The sequence below is a fragment of the Oncorhynchus nerka genome, linkage group LG10, assembly GCF_034236695.1.
Source record: "Oncorhynchus nerka isolate Pitt River linkage group LG10, Oner_Uvic_2.0, whole genome shotgun sequence".
Classification (NCBI taxonomy): Eukaryota; Metazoa; Chordata; class Actinopteri; order Salmoniformes; family Salmonidae; genus Oncorhynchus; species Oncorhynchus nerka.
In genome coordinates this window covers 87,864,482-87,877,479 of record NC_088405.1, presented here as the reverse complement: position 1 = coordinate 87,877,479, position 12,998 = coordinate 87,864,482, and the positions used below count along the sequence as shown (strand labels likewise).

Below are 12,998 nucleotides of genomic sequence, written 5' to 3'. Positions count from 1 at the left end.
CTAATGCAAGACAATGCTAGACCTCATGTGGCTGGAGTGTGTCAGCAGTTCCTGCAAGAGGAAGGCATTGATGCTATGGACTGGACCGCCCGTTCCCCAGACCTGAATCCAATTGAGCACATCTGGGACATCATGTCTCGCTCCATCCACCAAACCCACGTTGCACCACAGACTGTCCAGGAGTTGACGGATGCTTAGTCCAAGTCTGGGAGGAGATCCCTCAGAAGACCATCCGCCACCTCATCAGGAGCATGCCCAGTCGTTGTAGGGAGGTCATACAGGCACGTGGAGGCCACACACACTACTGAGCCTCATTTTTACTTGTTTTAAGGACATTACAAAGTTGGATCAGCCTGTAGTGTGGTTTTCCACTTTCATTTTGAGTGTGACTCCAAATCCAGACATCCATGTGTTGATACATTTGATTTCCATTGATAATTTGTGTGATTTTGTTGTCAGCACATTCAACTATGTAAAGAGAAAAGTATTTAATAAGAATATTTCAATCATTCAGATCTAGGATGTTTGATTTTAGTGTTCCCTTTTTTTCGAGCAGTGTATATGCTAATTTTGGGACTTTAAACCAATGAATTGTTACAAAAGGTTAATAAAATAGTGCTATTGCTTAAGTCTTTCTGCAATCAGCAAAAAAATATGTTGGTGCTTTAAGGGTTAACCAGTGTATCCAGAATAGCACTGGTGAAGCGGTGTCTGTAGGTCATGGTGGTTGGAATAGAGGAAAAAAAAGAAACCCAGCTAGTGGGGATGAGGGCTCACCCTCTGCACACACCTGTTGGTTTTATGTACTGAGCTGATGGGGTGATCCAAAAATAATGCCTATTAAGTGGCCTATTTGTTCCTCAAAACCACCACTGGCCATAGAAGGGATTTGCCAATTTAAGATTTAAAGCAATATAACATCTAAACATCGCATTTTGTTTATGTCACCTTTGAATTTGACATTATAATAACAGCAAACCAAAACTTTGTATAATCCTTTTCCTTTCGTGGAATTCAATGTGTTCCACTCCAGGTCCCTTGGAGTATTCTCTCACCCAAATCAACATGTTCCTCATTGCATTTTCAAATAATCTTTTAAGCACTTGAACATAATTCTCATACACAAATGTATTTATTTTGCTTTTGGTGAGTGGTAACAGCACCAAATTGGTATTCACCATTCATTCACACCATTGTACAGAGTAGAAAAACAAAACAAGGATATACCAGAGAACAACCCACAGACCATTGCCTTTAAATGTGACAGCCTTATATTGAAATATTGCATGACAGTAATTCAAATCTAATTAAACATATAGTAGACAGATAATTGGTGCCGCTATCATCTCTGAATACACTAACCTTTATTCCATCCAATCTCTCTCCCATCAGGGTGTCCTCAACATTTATCCAACAGGGAATAAGCATACATTTCAAGCGTCAACCCCCTTCCCCATTCAAACATAAGTTAACATTTTTCACTAAACTTCTGTACTCGTTTTTTCACTGCTTACGACCTCTTAATATTTCAATCTCAGTGGAAATAGGCTAAAGAGATGCTGAGAACATTCCTTACTAAATGGCCATTGAAGCAATACACAGAAAGCAAGTTTCCATCCTGCGGCACTCACAATATTTGATGTCAAACAGCTTGATCAATATGCATTCATTGTATTCAGCAAAAAATAGTGGAACATGCCAAGAAGGCTGATTGACAGTACTTATAGGAATAGTTTGACTGTGTCATCAAAAGAAAGGCTATAATCAGTAAGAACTCAGAGGTGCGAGGCAGGTGGGGAGAGAAGGCTGGGGCAGCTGCAGCAGTTAGTCAATGTCCATCTCAGGCAGTTTGTTGCCCTCTGCAGATTCAGGAGCCACCGTGCTCCCTGCTGCACCCTTCTCTGGGCTGCCTGGCTGGGCATCTGTGTCCTCCTGTCCATTAATAGGTCCATTCTGCTCTTCCTTCTCATCCTTGGGGATCTCCACTTTGGGCTTGGGTTTTGAGACGATAGGGTTGCAAGCTGAGTAAAGCTCCTAAACAGATGGAAAGAGGATGTTAAATGAACTTTATGAAATATTACCTAGAATGAATTACAATATTAGTGAAAGGGTCTTCCTTCCAAAACATGGAAATTGTGACAAAACATGCAATGTCTAGTGCAGAGAATCATTGTACCATCTAAACAACCGCTTTGAAAAATATTTTCAATATCTCCAACTATTGTATTTTCAGCTGTTTGAAGCTGGTGTATAAAACCGAAAGATGCAAACATGAAAATGTAAGAGCAAAAAGCATAGAATAGAGCACATAGAAGAGATCTACAACTTCTTAGACTTGCTTTCAATAAGAATGACAGATCTACAACTAACATTTGTGTGATCCCCCTCCCAAATTTCAATATTACAGCATTAAGTATATTAAAAAGGAGCTTTGTGTTGGAATGGTCTGGGCATACCCCAACAACAGAAGGATGCCGGTCAAAAATATTCGCATGAGTAGACCACTGATGGCCAGCTCATCTTCCTCAGGATGAAATCATCCTCAATGAGGAAATAGTAAACCTTTTTGAAACTGTCTGTTTGAGGTGGGGGTTTTGAAGTGGTTTTTTTCTTCTCCAATTTATGCTTTGGCCACAAATAGGAGTATACAGTAAGTCCACAACATTATTTGGGTACTTGTTGACAGAATATGAACATTAAAAAGTGAGCTTAGGGACATTCTGAACTTTGGATGACCATATTCCATATTAGGACCTGGAGTTGTCCCCGATCATATGACCTCACCAGGCAGAACTGAGTCCTTGACAGACTATACAAACCTATTGTCTGCACTAACCTTTGTTTTCGCCTGAATCTCCTGGACTTTGACGGCAGGCTCCTGGGTAAAATTCTGTTTGCTCTGCGCATTCATTTTGCTGTTCATCCAAATCATGGCGTCGTTCACCTGCTTATCCACCTTCAACATCTCCAACTCGTCCAAATGCTCATACTGCTCCTCCTGGGTGTCAAGACAGACATAAGGAACATTTCAATACTGGGAGACATTGAGATATATCATTACATGTCCAGTGACTCAGTTGATAAAACTACATGTGCAATATCTTAGGAGTTACCTTTGTTTTGTAAGCTTCTACAATCTTCATGTACTGTTGGATATGCCTTCCGAGTTCATCAAATGCTTTTGGTCTCTCCTCAGCCTCGATGTATCTTTCCTGGACGGGCTGCCCAAGTTTCTGTCGAAGGGACATTTGGTTAAGTCACATAACAAAATACACCCTAGAATCAGAGACAGGAATTGACTGGCAATGTTACCTTTAATTCAGCCAGTTTGTCGATGTACACTTGTTTCTGTTGGTCCTCGCCGTCATCATACAACCAGTTCTCTGTGTCCTCAAGTCTTAATGCAAAGGTGTCTCGGTCCTACATTTAGTAAAAACTTTTAGTAACTCCACAATACATGTGAAGGTTATATAATACACTGCGAATAATACAAATAAATGTGGCTTAGCCTTGCTGTTAGCTAGTGCTTTTCCCAGCTTGAGGGACTATACTCACAGATTCACTGACAAACTTCTCCAACACTCCGTGCAGTTTGTCCCTCATCTCATAGACATACTCCTCTACATTGTTCTTGGCATCGTTTCTCTCCTTCTCCAGCTTGTCCTGCATAATCATCTTACCCTGAGGTGGACACAAATATACATTTGTATGCACTCAATACTAAGTCGCTCTGGATAAGAGCACCTGCTAAATTGTAACATTTAAATAAAAACAAGTGTGTTACTTTCTTTCCTACTACAACTCTCAGTAGACACAGATGAACATGCTTAAGCAACCCATTAAACCTGATTTTACAGACAAAAAGGTTGAGAAATTCTTTATACTGTACAATAGTGGTATGATATACAGTGTTGCATGTTAAAATTATACCTGTAAAACAATAACAGACAATAATACATGGTTTATATCAATACAGGACAGGTTTTCAACTTATGAGAACAAAATTCAGAAAAATATCCTGTCTCAGTGATGCTAAGCCAATCAAATAATACTGGAAAAAATGTATTAATGTTGATACTAGTTATGGTGTCCTAGAACATTACCTCATTCTCCATGAACAGATTGACCAGGTCATTGGTTAGTTGCCAGTGCAGGCTGTTTTCGATTGGGAGTTCAACAGTCTTCGTTTTCACTTTGGGTTTCTTTGCCGATGGAGCGTGATTCTTCTCCTGTTTTCCATCCTCCGATGTCTGAGATAAAAAAACACACACACATATATACATTTATAAGCCAATATAGATACACACACACTAGGTTTTAGGTAAATGTGCACTGGTCCCATACCTTTATCATGAATACATACACACAAAACACATCCCCTCAGAATGTTGAAAATATGTAGTCAGTCAGTCACCTCCATTTCCTCAGTCTCTGACTTCTTGTCAGCGTCGTCTTTTTGTCCATCACCTTTGGCTTTTTGGTCATCTTGTTCAGTCTGCATCTTACTCTGAAGAGACAAACATTTTATTATCTCTCCATTCATGTGGCGTTAACACCAAACGTTAGCTTGACATCACAATGCACAGATGGTCAGATAACACAAGAAAAACAAGCAGGCAAAGGACAATACAATAATATATTTTCTGAAGTAGGTTTAACTTGTTAAGACATGACAGATGAATTAGTTGCCCTTTTACTGAATATGTCTGGTTTGATTCATTGTCCAATAAATTGGGTGTGGGTAAAGTATAGGCATTATTGCCGATGTAGCCTAGGCTTCCAGGCCTCCCTCAAGTTGTTCTCCAGAGCCTGGGGAAGTTCATATTGGAAAAGTGGATATGAGTGGAGCGCTGATTGCCAGCGGCTGCTGACTGATTGGGTGTGAGTAGATAATTATTCAAAAACAACCACCCCTTCCATTCCTCATCAGAAGTGCTAATTATCCAGATAAACTAATGAATGGTGCAAGCATACTACATTTTCCCCCATGAATATTTAAAATTAGGTTGAAATGACACGACCTCACATGGGCAACAAAGAAAATGATTGGCTTTCGGTTTCCAATCGCTGCCTGTTTGAAAGTGCCTATTCTAATTGTTGGGAGGGGCAAACAACCTGGATACCCTCCACCTTCTTTTGGCCTCTTTCTGACAGGAACTTCCACAGGCTTTTATACCGAAGGTGAGGTGAAAGCCTGGTAGAGGCCATAGCCTATGTAAGCGCTGTGCGAAAACAGTGCACACAAACCTCCTCTTCCTTCCCGGCTGGGTCTGTCTCCATTGGCTCCTCTCCCTCATTAGGTTTCAGGAGCTCTACTAGAGAGGCACTGGACACGCTGAAGACCCCGTGGACATTCACCCTGACCTTCACCTTGACCTTTGAACTCTCACCATTTGCCTGGGGAACCACTTTCTGGACGATGAACTGACCTGACGAGTTCACAAGTGGAGTATTAGAAGACACCCTGGCCTCAGAGACAACCATTAAAAGTACAAAATGAATTGAACAGGTGCAAGTTTATAGCTTATTAGAAGCATTTAAAGTTTCAGGACTGTTTGTTCTGGTACCTATTGTGGGGTCCGGGTACGGCAGCTCTTTGGGGTTGTTGTAGTACGCCTCCAAGGAGAAGGGCTCTCTCCGGTAGAATGTCAACACTTTGGAGAAGGGTGCAGCATGGTTCCTTGGGAATACCTCGCAATCACTGACGGAGGAGAGTAGACCAGAAGATGACGTGAGTCACTGCCAATCAGAGTTCAGTGCAATCGGTGTTAAATAAGCCAATGTCAAATGTGAAGAAGAAATCATTACCTTAACCCCTCCTCGGCGGCAGAGTTCCACTTCAAGGATATGGGATAGTGGACGACATCCGTGATGGAAAACTCTCTGACTTTGAAGGCAGGGGACAGGATTGCACACTAAGGAGATAAACTACCTGCATTATAATATGTTCGCTAAGTGTTTAACAACTGTACTTAATGGTATGTCAACAGGAAAAGTTATTACCTGCTAATTGTTTGTGCTATGCCAGTAAACATCAGGTCAACAACTACAGCGATACCGACCAGTTCCATGAGTGAGAGACATGGGCGTGACATTTTTAGCCATTTGCTGAAGAAATCATTAGGGACAGTGAGTCATGACATGATACCTGCAGTGCACATCCTCTTGCGACAGCCTCGTCTGCGTTTAATGTCGTGCTCAGCTCTTTTCCAAAGAATTTGCTGACCCTTTCTTTGACGGCAGGGATCCTGGAGGCCCCGCCCACAATTTCCACAGCGTAGATATCTTCCTTCTTCAGCTCTGGACAATGTATGAAACATATTAGTAGTCAGATTTAAACAGCCAATCCAGGTCTTAGCAAGAACATGAACAGCCTGCGCTTGTGCACGCGGCTCAGGGATATTCCAGCTACTATTACTACAGCTACTCACTGGCTTGTTCCATGACGCTGTGCAGGGGAGCTTCCACTTTGGCCAGAAGCCCTGCACACATCTCCTCAAAGTGGCCTCTGGAACAACAGGGGTCATGGGATATTAATAGATACCGTACACACATGCAGCTGCTTGTATCATGATGATACACATGCACCGAATGAAACCACTTCCTGAAACATGGCTTTTCCACTGTGGATGGCCAAATGTGTAATGTAGACGTACCGAGATAAATGAAAGGACTTGTTTTACGCTCCACTAACCTGTTGAGTTTCCCAGTCACGTCGATGTCATTCATGAAGCACTCGATGTTGAGTGGCAGATCAGAGGAGTTGGCGCTCATCAGCTTCTTGAGCTTCTCACACTCCTGGTAGAGACGAACCAGGGCTCTGGGCTTGGTCTTCACATCCAGCTTGTACTTCTTGCCAAACTCTTCACAGAAATGGTTCACCAACACCTCGTCAAAGTCTTTGCCACCCAATTCTGCATCAAACGCAGAAGCTAGCATCTGAAAGAGAACAAAAACAATTTACTTAATGCCTTATTCTATCTTTTTTGTTGTTGTGTGTTACATTGTCTTTGAACATATCAAAAATGTACCTTGAGCTTTCCTTTGTTGAATGCACAGACAGAGACCTGATAACCAGAGTGGCCCAAATCTACAAATACCACATTTCTTGGTTTTTCCTCAGGGGCAGGTAGATCCTGTTTATAGATCCCATATGCCAGTGTAACTGGAATAGACAGAGAAATTGGTTCAGACCAAGATTTACATGGGATAACATTGTTCAGTGTTGGCATGGTAATGGCATTACCTGCAGTGGTCTCATTCATGAGTCGTAGGCAGTTGAGCCCTGCAATCTGAGCTGCATCTATGACAGACCTCCTCTCTGCATCAGTGTAGAAGCTGGGGACCTGGAGGACATTAGGAGAAATGATGACAGTTGACAAAAACACAGCCCTTGACTGCCTAAACTGTGTGTGCGCGCACATGTAACTGCATATTTTCTATAGGGCATAGACATCGCTGTAGGCATGAGGGTTTGTTAACCCAAAAAATAATACATCTACTTAGACAGGCGTGAAGAGAGTAAAATTTCTTACAGAGATGACACAGTCAGCCACAGGTTTCTTCATTGCCGTCTCAGCAGTCTCCTTCAGTTTGGTCAGCAGCATGGCAGTGACTTGTTCAATGCTGAAGACTTTCTCCTCCTCCATGTACATCACCTAGTAGATAAATTGAGCAATGAAGTAAAAATGAATATCTCAAACCAGCTCCCCCGTACAGCCGCATCCTCACTTCTGATCATTTACCTTGATGCCGGTCATCCCAGAAGGCATCTGGGCCAGGTCGTAAACCAAGCCAGATTTTGCTGACTGGACGTAGGGGTCTAAGAATGCCCTGCCATGGAATCTCTTGAACCCTTGAACAGTGTTCTTACAATTTGTTACAACCTTTCAAAAAGAAAAAAGAACAAATGCCATGGTCAAATAACACGCTACTTTATTTTCACAAATGACTTATATTAGCGATACGTCTTAAAGCAAGGCTTACCTGGCCTTTCGCTGCCGCGCCTACTGAACGATTCCGTGGTCCAAAGGACACGCATGCTCTGAAAAAGGTGAACAAGATCATTGATAAGATCCTTCCTTGTGTGCATGCTGCTTTAGATTCTATGGCATCCCATATCTTAGTGTGAATTAGCCTATGTAAAATTCAGACTGAGAGAAGTAAAGTAATCTATAATTTAGCAAGTCATCACATTAAATTGTTTAGCCCACATTAAGCTTGGGCAGTTTACCGTATATCAGGGTATTTTGAAATACAGACTGTATGATTTTCAACACTGTCAACAACAAAAAAGTGCGTGCGACGCCACTGCTTATAAGTTCGGACAAGATTTCTATCGAAGATGTGCCAAATAGATTATGTTCAGCTCAGGGCTCCAACTATGCATTTGGTTTTCTAGCATTACAGCAGAGACAATCAATCCCCTCCTGGATCAAGATCCCTGCTGCATAAATTTGTTTTGCACGTTAAAAAACTTGAACCCGATCGAACATCTCTAGATAGACCTGAAAATAGGCGTGCAGCGACGCTCCCCATCCAACCTGACAGAGCTTGAGAGGATCTGCAGAGAAGAATGGGAGAAACTCCCCAAATACAGTTGTGCCAAGCTTGTAGCATCATACCCAAGAAGACTCCAGGCTGTAATCACTGCCAAAGATTCTTCAACAAAGTACAGAGTAGAAGATCTGAATACTTACGTAAATGTGATATTTCCCTTTTAAACCTGTTTTTGCTTTGTCATTATGGGGTATTGTGTGTAGATTGATGAGGGGGAAAAAACTCATTAATTTTTAGAAGGCTTTAACTTAAAATGTTTTGAAAAGGGTCAAGGGGTCTGAATACTTTACGCATGCACTGTACGTGCTAACGAAGTGATGGAAACACTAAAGTAACTCAGATATAACACATCCAACAAGTACCTGTAAATATAAATTTCAATCTGGGACAGAATCTTGAACATTTGTTTTTCCAGTGTTGGACTTGGTAAAATATAGGGTAGCGACATCCATCTGCAAGCTTGTGATATTCTTTTTGTTTTAGATTGTCCAAGATCCTCCACTAATGAAAAGTATGTGATGAATTAGATTATGATTCTTGCTAAATATTACATCCATAAAACAAATAAAAAACATCCTATTCAATATATTTTACAGTAGATTTAACTTATTCCTTTGACATATTGAATACTATGCTCTGTAAGAATAAGGTAATGAAATCAATTGATACTCTTGTCTTTGAATGTAAAAACCCGGTGTTTCTGTTTTTGTGTTACAAAAATCTATACATCCGTGAAAATTGTAAGACATTTAAATTTGAATCTTTCAATTTACAGAATTTCTCAAATATATATCTCAATACCAACTGCTTATTACTGCATTGTCGGAACTAGAAGCACAAGCATTTCGCTACACTCGCATTAACATCTGCTAACCATGTGTATGTGACAATTAAAATTGGATTTGATTTGAGGGAGAAAAAAATCAACTAGAAAAATAATGTTATTTTCTGGACAAGGATTGTCCCGACTTTCAAAAGTGCCTGTATTGCTTCGACTTTTATTTCTGATTGACTGGATGCAAGTTTAAACATCCAGTTATTTCTTATCTATAGGAAAGCAAGTTTCACCGGTGTTATGCAATCAATTATTTCATTCTATCCATGCAGCCTGAAGAAGACTCTAGAAGTCGACAAGGTGTGACGTCATGACGTTCGGCTGTTTCTTTTGTTTTTTCCCCCCAATGGAAACGTACCTTACCCCTGGGTTAATGCTATGTTCACAAGCTAGACGGATCTAGCAAACTCAGGCATGTAAATTTGCTAATTGATAGAACGCGGCACGTGTATAACTACAACCATTTAGCAAGTCAGACATTTTTTTAGTTTAGTTCCAACTGGCGACATATTTTCATTAGAATATTCTTAAAATCCGCATAACAACAATTTGCGCATTTTTCCATCAGAGATGTTTCCATCAAATTGACTTCTTGAAAATAAAAAAAAGGTTGTGCGTGTTGACTTGGTGCACATAAAAATACCCTTTGCCGTTCAATTCCCACGTACCAAATAAAAAATACAAGTTACATTTTCAACTGTACTGATGGTTCTCTCACAAAATATGTTGCATTATATATCCAGTGTGCACTCTGGTATTTGGGCGTGCACTCTAGCTACCTGCGGATGTATAGCCTACATTATCATTATAGACAAAAGAGCGTTATTATTTTTATTTATCAAACGGCAACCAATCATCGATTATCATGTCACCAGATTAAGACCCTATATTTATTAGAAAGGCGCATTAAGACATTTACATTTTAGTCATTTGGCAGACACTCTTGTCCAGGGCGATTTACAGCAGTGAGTGCATACGTTTTTCATACTTTTTTTGTACTGGTCCCACGTGGGAATCGAATATTTAACTTTCACCACCCTGTGAAATGAATCAAAACTGGTATTATCTGTAGCCTAATAAACTGCATGTTTTCCCTTCAGTAGGACCACAAATGTCATCGCGTGACTCCAAGTGTACTTCGATATGATGGCTATGTTAATATTTGCGCATAAAAGCAATTCCACCGTCATTTCTCGCATAATTAATTTTATCGACAATAAAAGATACCAACTTGTCTAGTGTATTTTTTTGTCAACGTCCGGAAGTTTAACGAAAAATGTTCTGTTGCCATCAGGCCGGTCATTACATGTTTTGTCCGACATGTACTTTACTTGCATAGGTTTGATGGAACCTAGTTCATGACCGTTTTAGGCAGTTATCGCATGTAATTTCCTATCAACTTTCTTAAATGTTGAAGAAAAAAATGCCACAAAATATAAAAATCGCTTAACAAGTTAATGTTAATATTGACTTAAATCTGATAGTAAGTGGCCAGTGGTGCCATAAACTAATAATATGGTATATATTTTTTAAAATAAAGGTAAAAAAAAAAACATTTAATTGGATGGTGTACTTTACCACACAGTTATACGCACTGCAAAATTGCTAGAATATTCCTACCGGCGACTGACGGATGTCGTCATAGCAAGTGAGCCAGTACAGTAAAACGGTGAGCTAGCTAACTGGCTAACTATGATAGCAGGCGAACTCATAAGTAACTGCTAGTTTAATAGCAACCATTAACTAGTTCAATACACATGTGAAATAAATCCATCTGATAAAAGCGGGATGGTGAAATTAAATGGATTAGATGGCTGCATTACGTTAGCTAGCTCGCTAACGTAATGCAGCTGAATTCACGTGCAGTACCCTGTACACACAACTGTTAACTCACTAGCTAGCAGCTAGTTGTCCAGGCCGCAGAAACTGGCCACTCTCACAAACCAATTGTATTTGTCTCAAGTGTATGTCTAGTCTAGACTAGGGAAACGAGTTTTAAAATATGTTACTTACGGTGTACTTCGGTCGCTGTATTCGTTAGCCACGGTCTCAATTCCTCCGGCTCGAGCTACAGCAACATAACAGCTTTGAAAGCCCACATCAATTCCCACCACTGACATCTTCCACGCTAACGTTACCTTGCCTGTATTCTACTATTGTATAAAATGTTGACGTCAATAACTCCTTAAAATAACAGAAACGTGTTTGAATTATTTTTGGAAAGACGTACAAAAGTCAGTGGATATTGTTAAATCAGAAGTGTACTTCAAATCATAATCCGCGGCACTGTACTGAATAATCTGATAGCTGTGCACACCGGGCGGTAGATAGCAAGATCTGCTACAACTACAAGGTGGTTTTGTGAGTTCACGCGGAATCTCAATGCAATATCGCGAGAATTGAATAGTTCTCGATGGCTCTGGACCTTTCTATCAGAAAGATGTCGTTCTAAACCATGAATTTTTTTACTTTTCTCCAACTAATGATATGTAGTACTCACATATGGCAGTATATTAACTGCTGCTAAGTCAAAGTTAGCATGTAAAATGCGTATATATATTATATATATATAATATATAATATATAAAATATATATTATATATATATATATATATATATATATATATAAATATATACACACACACACACACACACACACACACACACACTTTCACATTCACACACACACGTTCAAAAGTTTGGGGTCACTTAGAAATGTCCTTGTTTTTTAAAGAAAAGCATGTTTTGTTGTCCATTAAAATAACATACAATTGATCAGAAATACAGTGTATGCATTGTTAATGTTGTAAATGACTATTGTAGCTGGAAACGGCAGTTTTTTTATGGAATATCTACATAGGTCGTATAGAGGCCCATTATCAGCAACCATCACTCCTGTGTTCCAATGGCATGTTGTGTTAGCTAATCCAAGTTTATAATTTTAAAAGGCTAATTGATCATTAGACAACCCTTTTGCAATTATGTTAGCACAGATGAAAACGGTTCTGATTAAAGAAGCAACAAAACTGGCCTTCTTTCGACTAGTTGAGTATCTGGAGCATCAGCATTTGTGGGTTCAATTACAGGCTCAAACTGGCCAGAAACAAAGAACTTTCTTCTGAAAACTCAGCAGTTCTGAGAAATAAAGTCTATTCCATGCGAGAAATTGCAACGCTGTGTACTACTCCCTTCACAGAACAGTGCAAACTGGCTCAACCAGAATAGAAAGAGGAGCGGGAGGCCCCAGTGCACAACTGAGCAAGAGGACAAGTATAATATATACGCATTTTACATGCTAACTTTGACTTAGCAGCAGTTAATATACTGCCATATGTGAGTACTACATATCATTAGTTGGAGAAAAGTTTTTAAAAATTCATGGTTTGGGGTGGCAGAGTAGCCTAGTGGTTAGAGCGTTGGACTAGTAACCGGAAGGTTGCAAGTTCAAACCCCTGAGCTGACAGGGTACAAATCTGTCGTTCTGCCCCTGAACAGGCAGTTAACCCACTGTTCCTAGGCCGTCATTGAAAATAAGAATTTGTTCTTAACTGACTTGCCTGGTTAAATAAAGGTAAAAAAATAAATAAAAAATAAAAACATTTGA

At 40.0% G+C, this 12,998-nt stretch overlaps 1 protein-coding gene across 1 annotated transcript; it reads right to left on the bottom strand.

Moving 5' to 3' along the window:
- Positions 1-1,113: 1,113 nt before the first annotated feature.
- Positions 1,114-11,740, bottom strand: LOC115136213 (heat shock 70 kDa protein 4-like). Its single transcript, XM_029671785.2, has 19 exons — positions 11,408-11,740; positions 7,987-8,044; positions 7,746-7,886; positions 7,536-7,658; positions 7,247-7,346; positions 7,032-7,165; positions 6,695-6,939; positions 6,432-6,508; positions 6,149-6,300; positions 5,809-5,915; positions 5,568-5,701; positions 5,248-5,429; positions 4,415-4,507; positions 4,104-4,250; positions 3,556-3,681; positions 3,313-3,420; positions 3,114-3,233; positions 2,837-2,998; positions 1,114-2,034 (listed from the first exon to the last, which is right to left on the bottom strand). The coding sequence occupies exons 1-19, from the start codon at positions 11,512-11,514 to the stop codon at positions 1,825-1,827; spliced, it is 2,526 nt and encodes an 841-aa protein (XP_029527645.1). The 5' UTR covers positions 11,515-11,740; the 3' UTR covers positions 1,114-1,824.
- Between the last annotated feature and the right edge of the window lie 1,258 nt (positions 11,741-12,998).